This window comes from Aythya marila (assembly GCF_965140915.1).
Source record: "Aythya marila genome assembly, chromosome: 14".
NCBI lineage: Eukaryota > Metazoa > Chordata > Aves > Anseriformes > Anatidae > Aythya > Aythya marila.
This window is the reverse complement of record NC_139055.1, coordinates 14,499,330-14,513,695: the sequence shown is the minus strand read 5'-3', so window position 1 is coordinate 14,513,695 and position 14,366 is coordinate 14,499,330. Positions and strand designations below refer to the sequence as shown.

The following is a 14,366-nucleotide window of genomic DNA, read 5'->3' as shown; positions in this document are numbered from 1 at the left end:
AGCTCAGAGGCCTGCGCTGCCCTGTCACCGAGGATTTCTCTGTTACACCAGGCTGTGTCTAAATGAAACTAAATTATTTTAATGAGGTGCCTCCAGACGCACAGCGATGGAGCAGAGAGGGGAACACACCTCGTGTTTAAGGCTGCTTAAGTTTCGCCAAAAAAAATGGAGCACGTTCGACTGCGATGTCGTTCTCCCTTCCCTTCTGTTACCTGCTGCAGTTTTCTCCCATTACTCAAGAGCAGTAAGGGGATCGTTGTTTCACCAGCCGCTGTCCCAGCTGCCCACAGCACAAGATCCGATGGCAATCTCATATTTACATCGTCGCCCATCCTGAAGAGCCCTGAGATGCTTTTAACGAGTCGCCTGCAGAAGGCCCGTCACTTCGCCTATCGGTACAACGGGCTCGGGAAGTGACAGCTGTTTAAATAGTGCTCATGCAGTGGAGTAGTTTAAGGGAAAATGAAATACTATAAATAATTGAAACCGCAGCACGGAACGCAGGCAGAGCAGAGGGAAAGAGGGCGACCCAGAGGAAGCTGGCAGCAAGAGAAGCAATAAGGACTTCTGCTGAAAGCCAAAGTAAACAAAAACATCCACACCTCTGCACAATGCCACACGCCAGCAAACAGAAGCTGTTCCCAGCCTGCTCTGCCCGGCTTGGCAATCCTGGCTTCGCCCACCACCAGCCCTCTGCTGCCGACATCTCCCACTCTCCTGCTGGGGACCAGCGATCCTGGCCTCGCTGACCAGGAGACCCGCGTTTGAAATAGCCAGGGTCTGACATCTTTTTCGAGGGACTTGCACGATGACCACAAGCTTTGAGGGTTCCTCAGACCCCCAGCAAGGTGGATGTTTTGCCCTGGGGACGGCTGGGCCCGGCAGGAGATGGCAGAGAGCTGAGGATGCTCTCTGGAGCGAACTGCTGTGGGGACCCAGCTCAGCACAGGGTCGAGGAGGGAGGCTTCACGATGAGCCCATCACGAGATTCCTCAGGGAGTGGTTCATTCAGAGGGCACGCAGCGATACCAAGACCCAGGTAAAAGTCCCCGTTAAGATTCCTGTGCAATTCAAGAGCTGCTGTTCTCAGAGATAAGATGGGTATCTTGCCTTACACAGCAATCGATTGACTTTTAGGGGTCAACTGGCAGGCCTCGCCAGGTTCCTCTTGTGCAATGCCAGCGGTTGCAGGGCAAAGCCTGCGCCAGGCACAGCGGTTAAAATCAGCCCAGCTCCCAGAGCCACAGGAACCGAGAGCAGGAGGTGGAGGAATCCTGATGCTGAGGCTTCTGTGTGGGCAATTCAAGCTTGAGAGCTCCTGCTCTAGAAGCACATCACCAAGACAAAAAGAGACCACGCTTCTTGTTCCGTAACACGGGGCTGGGAACGCTGTTAGCGGATCCAAACCTATCCAAACGTCATGGCTGCTGTCAATACAAAGCTGTTCCTTTCTCTTTCTGCCATCCTCTGCTTCGGCCGTGGGGCAACCATTAGCTGCAGACACAAAGGGAGCAAAGAGCCTGCAACAAGAGCCTCATTAAAGCGACCGTGCAACCGGATTTGTTTTGGAGCACAGCACAGTTCTCCACGCTGCAAGGCAGAGCTCTTGCTGGGGGAAAAAAATAGATCAAATTTAAAAATGTCTTGCATACCTTAATATTGCAAGCAGCTCCTCAGTCAGGCTTAAAACAACAGCATTATCAGCCAAAAAAAAAAAAAAAAAAAAAAAGAAAAAGAAAAAAAAAAGAGCAGAAACTCTCCCACAACAGCAGACCAAATGAAAAAAGGAAAAGGATGAAGGCGGCTTCAAATCTGCCCTGGATAAAATGTGCGTCTCTGCTTTAACCAGCTGTAGGGAGGGGGAAAAAAAGGAAATGGGATAGCAGGGACCAGAAATCAGATTTATTAAGGCCAACCAGGTAGATAAAAGACAGATGATCACCAAGCAATGATGTCTCTATTTTGGGATGAGTTAACTTCTGAAAACATCTAGTCAGCTTTAGCATTTAGTACACATGAAATTAGCGTCCACACAAGAGCACTCTCCTGAAACGACAGGATTTAACATAGCCGAGATAATTATCTAGATCCTTCTTTATCCCATTAGTGGTTTTCATTCGCGTCCTGGAACACCATAAGCGGATTGTTCAAGAATTATTTGCCATCCGCTGTTTCAATCCTGATCGGAATTATCTTTATACCTTGGTATGAAGAAAAGAGATTACATCCCTGCCGGGGCTTGCTGCAATGCCCTCTTTTCTGAGGCTCCTTTTATCATTTTGTTCTGCCAGGTAGCGAAAAGAATCAGAAAACAATTGCCATGGACATGACGTTGCCCTCTCCTCCTCATGTGTTTGGGAGGAGGCTGAGGTGGGGGCAAACGCATGGGGATGAAGCTGAGCAGGACTTGGCCATCCAAAGACCCAGGATGGGATCCAGAAATGCTCCCAGCTTCCTCCTGCACCACAACGCAATAATAACAATAAAAAGCGATGAAACTCTTAAAAGCAATTAAGCAATTCACCATGTGCAACAGGAAGAAGTGGGATTTGCTGCAAGGAGAGACCCCAGGGGTGGATGATAAATGTCGCTGTCCGTGCTCTCCAGCCACATGTCACTGTGTGAGCTGACAGAGATGAACCCGGTGTGATTCAAACAGCCAGCACCATCCCTTGCTTCAAGGCCCAAACCCTCACGAGCCAACATTCCCCTCCCAGCCACGAGGTTTGTATTAACAGAGGAATTACATCTCCTTCCAGGGATGGCCAGGGCACTTCCCACCTCCCCATGGGCACCCATGGCAGGAAACGAGGAGACTCCTGGATGAGACGAGAGCTCTTTCCCCCTTATAGAAACATAAGAAAGTAGGTAAGCAGACCTGATGTGAATAAAAATGCCTTTTTTTTTTTTTTTTAAAGCATGTTTTACAGCTTCGTAATGAGCTCTGTAGGAGAGGTATCTCTATAAACAAGTTATTAAAGGGGGGAGGAGGGACACAATAATAGCAGGTGCCAATTACTCAGCTCCCAGCAGAGACTTTCCAATTTCTCACCTTCCCCCAAAGCAAGATGTGCCTCTGCACGGCAGCACATTTCCCTGCGAGTGTAACACCCTTGCAGGGTGTTTCTTCTCCCCCCCAAAAACAAGGATGCATCGCTGCTGTATTGCCACTGCACAGGGGCTGTCCCTCTCCCCACCAACCCTGCACCAGAGGAGGGACCAACACAGCATTACGTTATTTTGAGAAGAGCGGAGCAGCACGGAGTAAATAAAACAAAATTGTCTTTTTATTTGACTACAGAGCCCGACCACTCCTACTGCCAACAGGAACGGCGGATTTATAGGCTAATTGCAGCTGCCAGGTTTGCCTCTCTGCAAATATCTGCTCCGTTTCAGGAACAAAACCCCAGTAACGATTTTGTTATTTTCAGACAGCAGCAGAGTTTCAGACCGTAAATGTTCACATTGCAACCGGAGCCGTCAGCGAGATCCCATCCTCCGAGACGAGCACACCACGGCAAAGATTAATATTGCAAACGTAATCCAATCCTTTAAAATCATTATTTCCAAAATCAGCAAATAATTACCGAGGCCTTCAGCAATCAATACTCAGGATAAATAGACAATTAAATTGCAAAAAGAAACAAAAGAAGGTAGTTAATATTTGCCGAGGACATGCCAAATACACTTTTTCATGGTAACCAAATACTTCCAGTAAATAGATATTTTAGCTCATCGGAGAGGCACTTTCAGAAAGTAATAAATTAATCTAATAAAACCGACAGACAGGGTGGAACCAGACGTTAATGAAACACAAACTGATCTATATGGAGCCAACCCACAATCCATGTCCTAATTACGCTCATCAGCCCTTCTGGTTACTTACCCTCTCCTCCCTCCCAGGTCAGCCTTTTAGCTCGAGGAAAACACGTTTCGTGCCTCTTCACGGGAACGATAAGGCAGAGGATTTCAGCCATCAAGCTCAGAAGTTTGCACTCAGCTAGAATTTGCTCATTTCCATTTTTTTTTTTTTTAGTTTAATACCTCTCCATCCCTGAAGTCAGCAAATTAATCAGCTTTTAAACACGACACTTTCTTGTCCTTTGATTTACTTCAAGCTCCACCTGCGAGGTGCAGGATAAGCTCTCCCAAAGTCCTGCAAGCCACCCAGCGGGCACGAGCATCCCCTCCACACGGCACGCTCAGACCAGGAGGGTTCAGCTCATTTTCTCTTCTTTTACTGTTTTTTTTTTTTGCCAACATTTTGCTGCACCTGACCCTGCCATCACTCTCAAATACCCATGGAAAGAGGGAACACATCCTACAGCTGCCCTGCGGTGGGATCTGTCAACAAGTGGGGGCTTTATCACCAGGGTGATATAAGAGTCAATGAGTCAAGAGCTCAGCATCTCGCACCCTGGTCCCAGTCCCCTTTGTGAGGGAAGTTTTGGTGCTGACCAAGCAGAGGGACCAGCACACATGGAGCACGTGGGATATCAGACATGAGGCTGGAGGTGGAGGAGCTGGATGCTGGAGGGACTCAGAGGAAGCCCTGGCCTGTGCAGGACAATCACCACCTTCTCCCCCTGCAGCCTGTTCTGCTTCAGCAGCTCCTACCAAAAGTCATCCCTTGGAGAGAACGAAGCCACTGCACTAGGCAGGCATCTGGGAAAGTTCCTGGAATGGTGATAACTCAAGCTGGACAAGATTAAGAGAGGGAGAGACACGTGAGAAGTCTGTCCTGGTCATTTTCTACAAAATCAAAGGAAGAGAGAGAGGAAGATGAGGGAAATGGAAGACAGAGGAAAAGATATCAAAGACAACACCCGAGAAAGTGCAATGAGAGGTGGCACGAAAAAGGAATAGTTAAAACAGGAAAGGCGAGATCAAACAAGAGCAAAAAGATCAGCCTGGACACCGAGAGGAGGGAGGGGAGGCCGCCGCCACGCTAATTGACTGATTCACTTGACAGCTACTTTTCCGTGGCAGCTGCTAAGTCTGAGAGCATAACACCCCCCGAGTCCATCCGTCCACCAGGCAATCGATGCAGTCAGATATTTCCCTTGCTCTCCACGTGCACGTGGTGACACGCACTGGGGATGCACAGAGAAGCTCGGCTCCGGGGCACAGAGGACCGCGGCGGTGTTGTCTTCGTTGGGAAACCTTCCCCGGCTGCTTCTGCACCAGTTCTTGTCCTGGCAGGGTTGTGTTCCCACTATGCTCCCACTAAAGCTGGCTATACAAACATGCAATGCACTCACAGGTCACCTCTCAGTATTGGAAGTGTTTCTTTGATAATTTACAAGGGCTTTCAAAGACTATGTGACTTTTTGGTAGCGCTCCTCCTATTGAGGACATGAAACTCCTCGGAGCAGTGACTGCACACCCAGGATTTGCTATGGCAAACAGACAGGCTGCGAGTGACAAAAAGGTCTCTGTGTTGCACCCAATTTCCAGAAAGCTCTCACCACCACAGGGAGAGAAGAAAAGCCCTTGTTCCTCAGGGCAGAGCCGTGGATGTGGTCAGGGTGGTCTGAAACCTCCTGGAGGAAGAGGTGTGAGGCGGGCTGGGCTCTGCCCCAGCTCGGTGTCTGTCCCACTGCCAGCAAGCCCTAAGGCAGGAGCATGACAGGCATGGCTAAAAGTATACGGACAGCACGACTCGACTGAACTCATAGCGGGGAAAAAAAAAAAAGGCTGGTGGAGATTGGTTTTTGCATACAACCCCCTTGAAAACCTAATGATTTACATGTTAACGCTACCGCTGTCCATTCTAAAATAAGCAGAACTGAAAACAACTCGCACAAATGTGCCCGGTTGCCTCACCACGCGGCTGAGCCCCCTGCTTAGGGGGCACATGGCAGAGAAAGGGAGGGACATGAAACAGCAGTGGGGTCACCCCACAGCGTGGTCACCCCATGGCAGATGTAGTCATGGTGCTGTCTGCGAATCAGCAGGGTGTCCACACTACTGCACCCATCCTGGAGGCTCGGATGTAGCTGGGCACCAAGAGGAAAATGGGAGGAAAAGCAGCCAGTGCCACAACTCACACAGAAAGGGATGGCTTGGAACAGAAACCCGCCCTTCCCAGATTTTCTTGCTTCACAAGGGAAGCCTGACGCGAGCTGTGCTCTGTGAGGGCTCAAAAACAAAACAAAGAAGGTCATCGCTGAATAAAAAGCCTCCCGACACCTCAATTAAAATAAAAATGCAGAAAAACACATTTCCCTCTGTCAAAGGCAACAATCCTCTCCCCAGACCAGGAAGCTATTAAGCAGATGTTTGATCACCAAGCCCCGTAAGGCTGTCCTTCCAACAGGGCTCACCTTTGAGGCCCAGCTAAAGCCCTGTCTTTCTTTTAATAGTTTCCATAACCCCATAATTTGCCCTCCCTGCACCGAGCCCCGCTGACCCCATAGGCTTCCACTTGTGAAAACCCTTGATCCAAGCCTGCAGGACGCCTAAATCCAAGGGCACGGGGAGAGGAGCACGGCAAAGGGAGCTGCCTGGAATAGCCCAGAGTTTGGGGCATTTTCTGTTAACTCATTTCTAACTCAGATGCAAATCTCGGCGAGCGTTCAGTGGTGCCAGCAGCGGGTGAGCGGTTGGCTGACTGCAGCAGAAGCGAGTTCACGCCCTTACAACGAACCCGAGCAGAGGTTTTCTGCAGTTCAGCCCCAAAGAGGCTTCAGCTGTGACTCTGGCTCCACTGTTTCCCCCCGCAGGAGCTGCTCTTCTCCATCCTCTGCCACACATAGTGGGACAGGATGGGATGGGACAGATATTTGGCTGAACCTCGGCACGGCACCAACCCAAAGGGCTCCCAATGCTCTGGTCCTCATGGGGACCCGACACCCACAGCTGCGCTTCCCGCAGCGAATAACCGGAGTTTATCAAGCGAAGCGGCTTTGCCCAATTTATCACTAAAGCAATTTCTTCATAATTTAGCAGGCTTCAAAGCTTTCCGGAGATGACTGGCAGCTTCACTTAAACTAGCAAGCTATAGATGTGCTTTACCTTAAACGCTAAGTGAATAATCAATGAACATCCCGGATATAAGCACAAATCAATGATTTCTTTCAGATGAATCAAACGGAATCACAAATTAGAAATGGTTTTGTTCTGTAAGAGAAGTAAGCCACGAGAAGCACTTGGGGGGGGAGGTATTAACCCACTCCTCTCCTACATCCTGCTGCAGCCTCTGTTTCAGGAAGCTCTGCCCTCCAGACCCCTGTGACAAGGGGGTGCTGTGAATGCAGCTGATTGACGTCCCCAGAGAGGGATATGGCACAGCTGGGGCCATATCCAAATCCCCCACATCCCACTACCCCAGTCTGGAGAACGGCTCCTTCCACCAGCAGGGATTTAAGCTCCATCACATGATGACAGCGCTTCGTGTCAGAGCAGCAAAGGGACGCGAATGAGTGCACGTGCAGCACAGATCGAGAGCCCAGTTTAAAAACCCAACAAAAACTGCCAAGCAATGTAAGCAGAAATACAGCTGACTGCAGGCAATGAAAGATTTAATTTGATAAATGCGTATCAACAGACTGCGCGGGGCCACTCGCTCGCAGGACGAAATTTGGTCAAACCACGGGCAGGATAATTCTGCAAACGCTGCTGCTCTGCAGCCATGCACTGCACACAACTTTTGACAAGCACCAACCAAGCAGAGGCTCTCAGAAACATTTGTATCTATCTTTTTTTATTTGTTATGCATTTTAACATCAAGTTTCCTGCACCGAGCCCCCACCTGCACCTCCTCGGCCACCACGAGCGCACGCTGCAGCTGCTGGTGAACGCTTCAGAGAGGCTCCGGGTGGCAAGGAAAGCCCCCAGCGCAGAGCAGGGCTGTGGTGTGCACGGGGACCGCAGCCGGTGCCCCCACACCTCCAAGGGAAACCACAAAGCCCTGCAGCCAGGTGCGTACAGGAGCAGGGAACAGAAGTGAAAGCACAGAAATGGGAAGCCCACACACTGCGGCAGGAGATACGGCTGATGGAGCCGTCCCCCAAGGTGTGACTGCTGCTTCTGGAGAGGGTCTGAGCTCATGGCTTTTTGCGCCGCAGCACGAGACTTTGTGCAGGTGCTCAGGGACACCTCCCCGTGCCACCGCTGCCTTCGCTCCACTGGTGGCACCTCCAGACCTGAGGGCACCTCACATCCTCTCGCAGTCCGGAGAAGAGCAAGCACGTTGATGCAGGGTCGCAGCTCCTGGTGGGACCACACACACCTCTGCAGGGGCTCAGCATGTGTCCCCCCTGGTGCTCAGCCCCACCACGGCTTGATCCTCCTCAGCCCTGCTCCAGCACCACATCTCGAGCCTGCTGAGAAGAGGCAGTGTCTGCTTTTGCGGACTACGGGGTCAAAACTTTGCTAATAACCACGTCGCAGCAGAACACTATTAGCGGGGAAACAAACCCTAATTGGGTACAGAAGGGCAGCTCTGGAGCTGGTCTGACCTGTTTTATTTTCTTTCGCTTAATTGTTTTGTCCTCCCAAGAGCAGGGTAGCAGAGACAAGCAGGCTCTGCAATGCTTTCCTTGTGCTTTAAAATCATTTTCATTCCCCACCTGAGGCAGTGTGGGCACCTTCCCTGCCTCACCCCAAATGCAAGCATCCCACAGCTCGGGGGCACCGGGAGCCATCCCCAGCTGACGCTGCAGAAGGCTGGGAAACACAAGGCCTGTCGTGAAGAAGAAGGGGACGGGGATGAGGAGGATCCAGGATATTATAAAATAATCAGCTTAACTTCAATTGAAGTACTTAGACGATAATGAGGACTCGAGCAAGAGCTAACCTCTTTATCAAAACTAAATCACATTGAATGTTCTGTATTTCTTTGTTTCCGGGCACGACATCCCAGGGACAAAGCTAGGGATGCAGGAGGGGTCTGGGCATCCTCACGGGGGTGTCTCACGGCTGGGAAACCCGACAGTGAACTGGTGACTGCATTTAAAGCATGGACAGGGAGCACAAAGTACGGCACAGGGAACCCACCCCAGATGGGACACTGCCCAGCGCTTTCATTCAGGACTTGGGTTTCGGCACAGACGACGTGCCGATGGCACTGGGAGGTGACAGCAAGCTGAGAGGGACTGCCAGCCCGCGGGAGGACAAGATCAGAATTCAAAACCATCCTGACACTTCAGAAGCTGAAAAAAAAAAAAATAAGGACGCTGTTCAGCAAGGACAAGCATGAGGTAATGCGATTTGGTAAGAATAATTAACCGGCCGAACACACGATGAGGGATGAAAAGCAGGAAAAGTTCTGGAGAAGAATGGCTGGGGGGCAGATGGGATTAAAAAAAAATTAAACGCGAGTCATCTGTGGCAAAAGTAAAAAGCAAACACTTTGCAGTAGATAAGGATCTCAAGTAATCCCTTGCGCTTCTGAGCACAGGCAGGGCAGCGGTTCGGTCCTGTACCACAGCTAGTGCCACTCTTTGGGAAGATGACAGCCCTGAGGAGAGCAACGAGAACAACCCCAGATCAAGCACACCGACCTAAAAAGAATGATCAAAGGAACTGGCATAGCACGATCGATATTGGCAGGGACTAAGGGGAGACACAGCAGCAACACCCAAATACCCAACCAGCTCCCTACAGAGGGAAGGAACTTCCCTGCACGTGCCCGAAAAACAGGCAAGGAGCAAGCAGGGAACCAAACTGAAGGAAAAGGCATCTCTGCTCTGCTCATAAGAAAAATCCAACGGTAGGGCTGTTAAATGTCAGACGGATCGTCTGGGGAGCTCAGGCATCTCTGTCAGTGAGGTTTTTATGAGGGAACAGGATAAACATCTGTCAGGAAGGGCTTAGACATCGCCGATCCCGCGCAGGGGCAGGAGATGGACCGAATGACCTCCCAAGGTCTTCTCCAGCTCGTGACAGCCTGATACGCGCACAAGTGACCACAATGCCCGGAAACCTGCTGCGCTGACACTGCCTGACCCACGTTGTTTGTAACCTGCTGCAGCGAGCAGCAACCTCCAGGTGCCGGAGGGAAACGTGTACGCTAGCGAGGTCCTGCCAGGAAGGACGGAGATGGCTGTACTGGGTTATTTTAGCACACAAAGCAACAGCATTTGTAATGGGGTGACCTCCCCCTGCCTGCCCCACACCTCAGAGCAATGTGGTCATATCTGGGAGCACTGCAGAGGGCTGGGCAGCCAGAGCACCCTGCTGCCGACCCCACGGCTGCAGGACATGGAAGAGGCGAGCAGCCAGCACGGGAGCGAGAGGTCCCTGCACCGCCGTGCGAGGCAGGCACAATTCTGAAATAACAACCAGAATTTTCCTGCAGGCCAGGGTAAATCCGGTGCATTGCTTTTGCGAGCAGCAGGGTGGGAAAAAGTGACTGAGATGCTGTCAGGAAAAGCTCACGGAGACAAACTCCTCAGTACCTGTGCCACGACAGGACGGGGCTCTGCACCCCTGCTTTGCCCACACGGGGTGAAACCAGCAGTGATTTGTAAGCGACAAAGCCGACAGCCCTCGTGCTGTAGGGCTGAGCCCGACCTGTCCCAAGCAAGTTCCCCAGCTGCAGCACCAAACCCCAAGAGCTGCATGGGGTGCAGGAAGGGCGCTGCCTCTGAAGCCCCCGGCAGCAGCAGTGGTGCTGCTGGGCTCCACCCTCACCTCTGGCTCCCCAGGATCCCCCAGCACCCAAGGGTGCTGAAGCGCTGGGGTCCCACCTCTCCACTGGGATGTGGATCCAGGGGGTCCCATTGACCACACAGGTTCTCACCACGGGCATGGGGACGAGGTGCATCGCAGCAGCAAAACCCAAAGCACCCTCGGGTTACAGCACAGCACCACCGATACCCCCGGACCCCCACTCCCCCCCCAGGCTGCAGCACCCTGCAGGGGATGCGCAGCACCAGGGCGCACAGGACCCCACCGTGTCGGGATCCCACCGCACCCTACCCCACCGGGGAGGGACCCCAAGCATCTCCCCAAGGCAGCACCCCCAAAACCACCCCCCAGAGCTCCATCCACACCCCCCCCCAGCTCCGCATCCCACCGCCCCCCCAGCAACCGGGGCGTTACCGGGAGCCCCCCCCCCTCGTCCTCCTCCCCAAATTTACCTTTGTGCCCCCCGAAGGCTCCGTACCAGGAGAGCGAGAGCAGGGCGCAGAGGCAGCCGAGCAGCAGGGTGAGCGCCGTGCCGCCCCGGAGCCTCATCGCCTCCTGCCCGCCGGGGGGGGCCGCATGGCCCGGCAGCGGCGGCGGCGGCGGCGGCGCGGCCCCGGCGAGCGCGGAGCGGGGGCGCGCAGCCCGCACCCAGCCGCCGCGCCGGGCCGGGGCCGGGGATGGGGCCGGGAGAATAGGGGAGGGGCTTAACGGGGCGTGGTTAAAAAGGGGGAGGGGCTAAAGGGGGTGGGGTTAAAGGGGGCGTGGTCCGGGAGGGGTGGGAGCGGGTGGGGAGCGCCCCCGTGCGGGGAAAGAGGGGAGGGGGCTGGGGGAGAGCCGGGAGGGGGAGAGGGGGGTGGGCGAGGGGTGGGTGGGAGGGAGTGGATATGGGGGGAGAGACCCCCGTGGGGGTGTCCCGGGTGGGTTCTGGGGGTGGGAGACCCCCCCCCGTGGGGGTGTCCCGGGTGGGCGCTTGGCCCCCCTTAGGCAGGATGCGGGATGCGGGAGGCAGGGGGAGGGATGCGGGCACCGGGCCCTATCCCAGGATGGGGGTCCCGGGTTGGGGGTCCCGGTCTGGGGGTCCCGGTTGGGGTCCCGCAGGAGCCCTCTGCCTCCAGCCTGACAGCCAGCCGATGCCAGGGGAGTGTCACAGGTGGATGCTGTGGCCTCAAAGGCTGGCATTTGTCTTCCAAAAGGCTCGTTGTTTGGTAATTATGGCCTTAAGCTGCTGGTCAGGGTGAAGGGCAGGAGGAATCGGATGTAAATGGTGCTTTGGGTGCGAATGGGTGCTGCTTTATTTCATTGTGAGCAATGAGAGCTGTACGGTGAGGCTGGGCTCAAAGTGCTGAGCGTGCACCCCTCCGCCACCCGAACCTGCCCCTGCTGTGCTGTCTGTGGTCACAGGCGGGCAGGTGTGTGGCTGCAGCCGTCCTGCTTCACTCCCCGCAGCTCTCTCAGCCATTAAAAATCGTGCAGGTGCTGTGGGACTGCCTTCCAGCGATCAAAGTCTGCTGCTTGAAGTGTTTGGAGCGATCAGACAGCGATGCAAAGCAAAGCCTGCACGTGCCAAGCACAGCAGCACGGGTGATGCTCAGGGTCTGTCCCCGTGCCGGGGTAGCGCTGTGGTGGCAGCAACCTGTGCACATTGGGCAAGGCCCCGCATCCTTAGCCACTTGTCCAATTTGTCCAATAAATCCCATTTTCAAACCTTGAAATGGCAGCGAGCCTCTGGCAGGAGGAGCCGGCAGGGGGAGCGCTCCGGGAGCCGCGGGGCACCCAGCATTGATGGAGCGGGGCTGGGGCACCCAAGGGTGTGGGGTTTTGCTCAGCTCCAGGGAGAGCAGCAGCATCTGCATTTTCAGCGCTAGAAAAAGCGACCCCCAGCCGCTCTGCTTGCTCACCCTAAAGCTATCTGCAAAAACCCACAGCCCGCGAGGGGTTTGCGGCAATTAACGGGGGAAACTGCAGGGGCAGCAGGTGCATAATAGCTCTCGTGGGAAAGGCACGTGAAATCCTACAGCCATCTGAGTTTAGTCAAGTGCCATGGCACGTTATGATGTTGAGTGCCTCTTTTCATCTGTGCAACATGCTCCTACTGCATGGGATAGGTAGTGCATATGCAGCGGGAAAGAATAACGTTAATAATTTCCACAAGGAAATTAATTAGGCTTCTCCCCAAGAATAAAGCTTAATCTAATTTCTGCTATTATACTTTGTCTTCATAAAAGTCTGAAGAAATGACTGAGCTTTATGCCACCATTGCATGACAAAAACCTTGGGCTCTCTTGGAAGAAACAAGGGACTGAGCAAAACTGTCAGCCTGGTTGTATCAGTGTGGCAAAGTTCACATTGACTTTTAAAGGCCCTCCCCCACGTCGGTTTTGCCTTTATCCTGTTAAAAAAATGGGTAAGTTTTGAACCTTCTGGGTGCTTTTGCAGAGCAAAGTTTAAAATGCGAACTGCAGAGACTGTAAACCCCAAAAAGCAAATAAACAGAGAGAACCTGTTTTTTCAGGTGATCTCGTGATCTTTGACCAGTTGATGTTGGCAGCACTGAGCACGCTGCAGAAGCTAGGGCTGTCTGCTGCAAGCAGTCCACAGGTCCCGAGGCCTTTACAAAAATTAAAAAGAGAAAACACGTATTAGGTCTAGTTAGAAAATCTAATCCAGATTTATAGCTGATTTTATCTAGCTCTCTGAAGAGCTTGGCTCCGGAGCTTGACTCTGGCCCAGCTGCAAGCAGGTTGGGCCCTGTCCTTCCTGGGCTGCTCTGCACAAAGCACGAGTGCTATTTCACCCGAAAACACAGCCACTTCATTTCCTGTGTGTTTATAGGTCACTGTGTTCGAACATCATGAGGTCTTGTTTTACTCATTAATGCTTTAATTTGGGGCAGAAGCCATAAATCATGTTCTGGAAGTAACGCTCCCTCCAGGTTGCAAGAAGTGCCATCTCACCTGTGTAAACACGAAATTCTGACGTAGTTGCACAACACAGGTTGCATGCTTCTACTTTGTGCCTGCTATCTGCTCATTTTTCCTATCTGCTCCTCCCAGTGCCAGCATCTTCTGCCCTTAAAAAAAAAAAAAAAAAAAAGTTTCACGTTACACCAATGACAAACGGAGTTGAAAGAGATATCCTGTGTAAACACCCTGATGTTTCAAAGCTCACCTTCAGGAAAACCTAGCCTCGAAAATGAGACAGCAAAAAGCCAGTGTCGCTTTCCCTTCCGCCCACACTGTAGAGAAAGGAGGGCTTCTGCATCCCGTTTTCCAGAGCAATGTTTCTGATTACGACCCTTTCACCTAAGAAGAGTGATATTTCTCTATTAAAAAGAGCTAGATTTCTGTATTAATGTATTATGCATGTTTATGTGTATAGATGCATACAAATATGTATATATTTCTTAAACTCACAGCAGCAGGAGACGGCTGAATGCACGGTGAGCGTGACCAACCCTCTCAGCCCAGCTTGGCTCGGACAGGAGCTGTTCCAGGGCCGGGTGCCCCGAGCACCCTGCAGCAGCGCCGGGGCCTCTGGCATCGTCTGGAAGCAGCACAGAAGCAGACGAGCAGCGTTTCCGCTGGGCTGGAGGAGAAAGGAAGCTGTCACGGGACAGGACTGAGTCACCACTGCCTGACCCCGCACATCCAGTGATCCCGTGCCTCTCCAGAAACCTCCAGAAAGAGCCGGCGCCTGCTCGCTGCGGGGCGCCGCGCCGTCCCTCCAGGGCC

The 14,366-nt window shown here is 52.8% G+C and overlaps 1 protein-coding gene and 1 long non-coding RNA gene across 3 annotated transcripts in view; both read right to left on the bottom strand.

Annotated features, from left to right (window-relative positions):
- The window catches only part of MGAT4B (alpha-1,3-mannosyl-glycoprotein 4-beta-N-acetylglucosaminyltransferase B), a 43,381-nt gene extending 32,085 nt beyond the window's left edge, over positions 1-11,296 (bottom strand). The window contains exon 1 of the mRNA XM_082771833.1: positions 11,088-11,296. Coding sequence (XP_082627959.1) covers positions 11,088-11,184 — 97 coding nt within the window. The 5' untranslated portion in view covers positions 11,185-11,296. The remainder of the gene's footprint in view (positions 1-11,087) is intronic.
- Positions 11,297-13,045: 1,749 nt separating this feature from the next.
- Positions 13,046-14,162, bottom strand: LOC309883616. Of its 2 annotated transcripts, XR_014318489.1 has the most exons (4): positions 14,049-14,162; positions 13,804-13,937; positions 13,590-13,700; positions 13,046-13,243 (listed from the first exon to the last, which is right to left on the bottom strand). It is a non-coding gene; the product is annotated as an uncharacterized lncRNA (long non-coding RNA). The 2 variants fall into 2 exon arrangements; XR_014318488.1 differs by having other exon boundaries at positions 13,590-13,937.
- Positions 14,163-14,366: the final 204 nt, after the last annotated feature.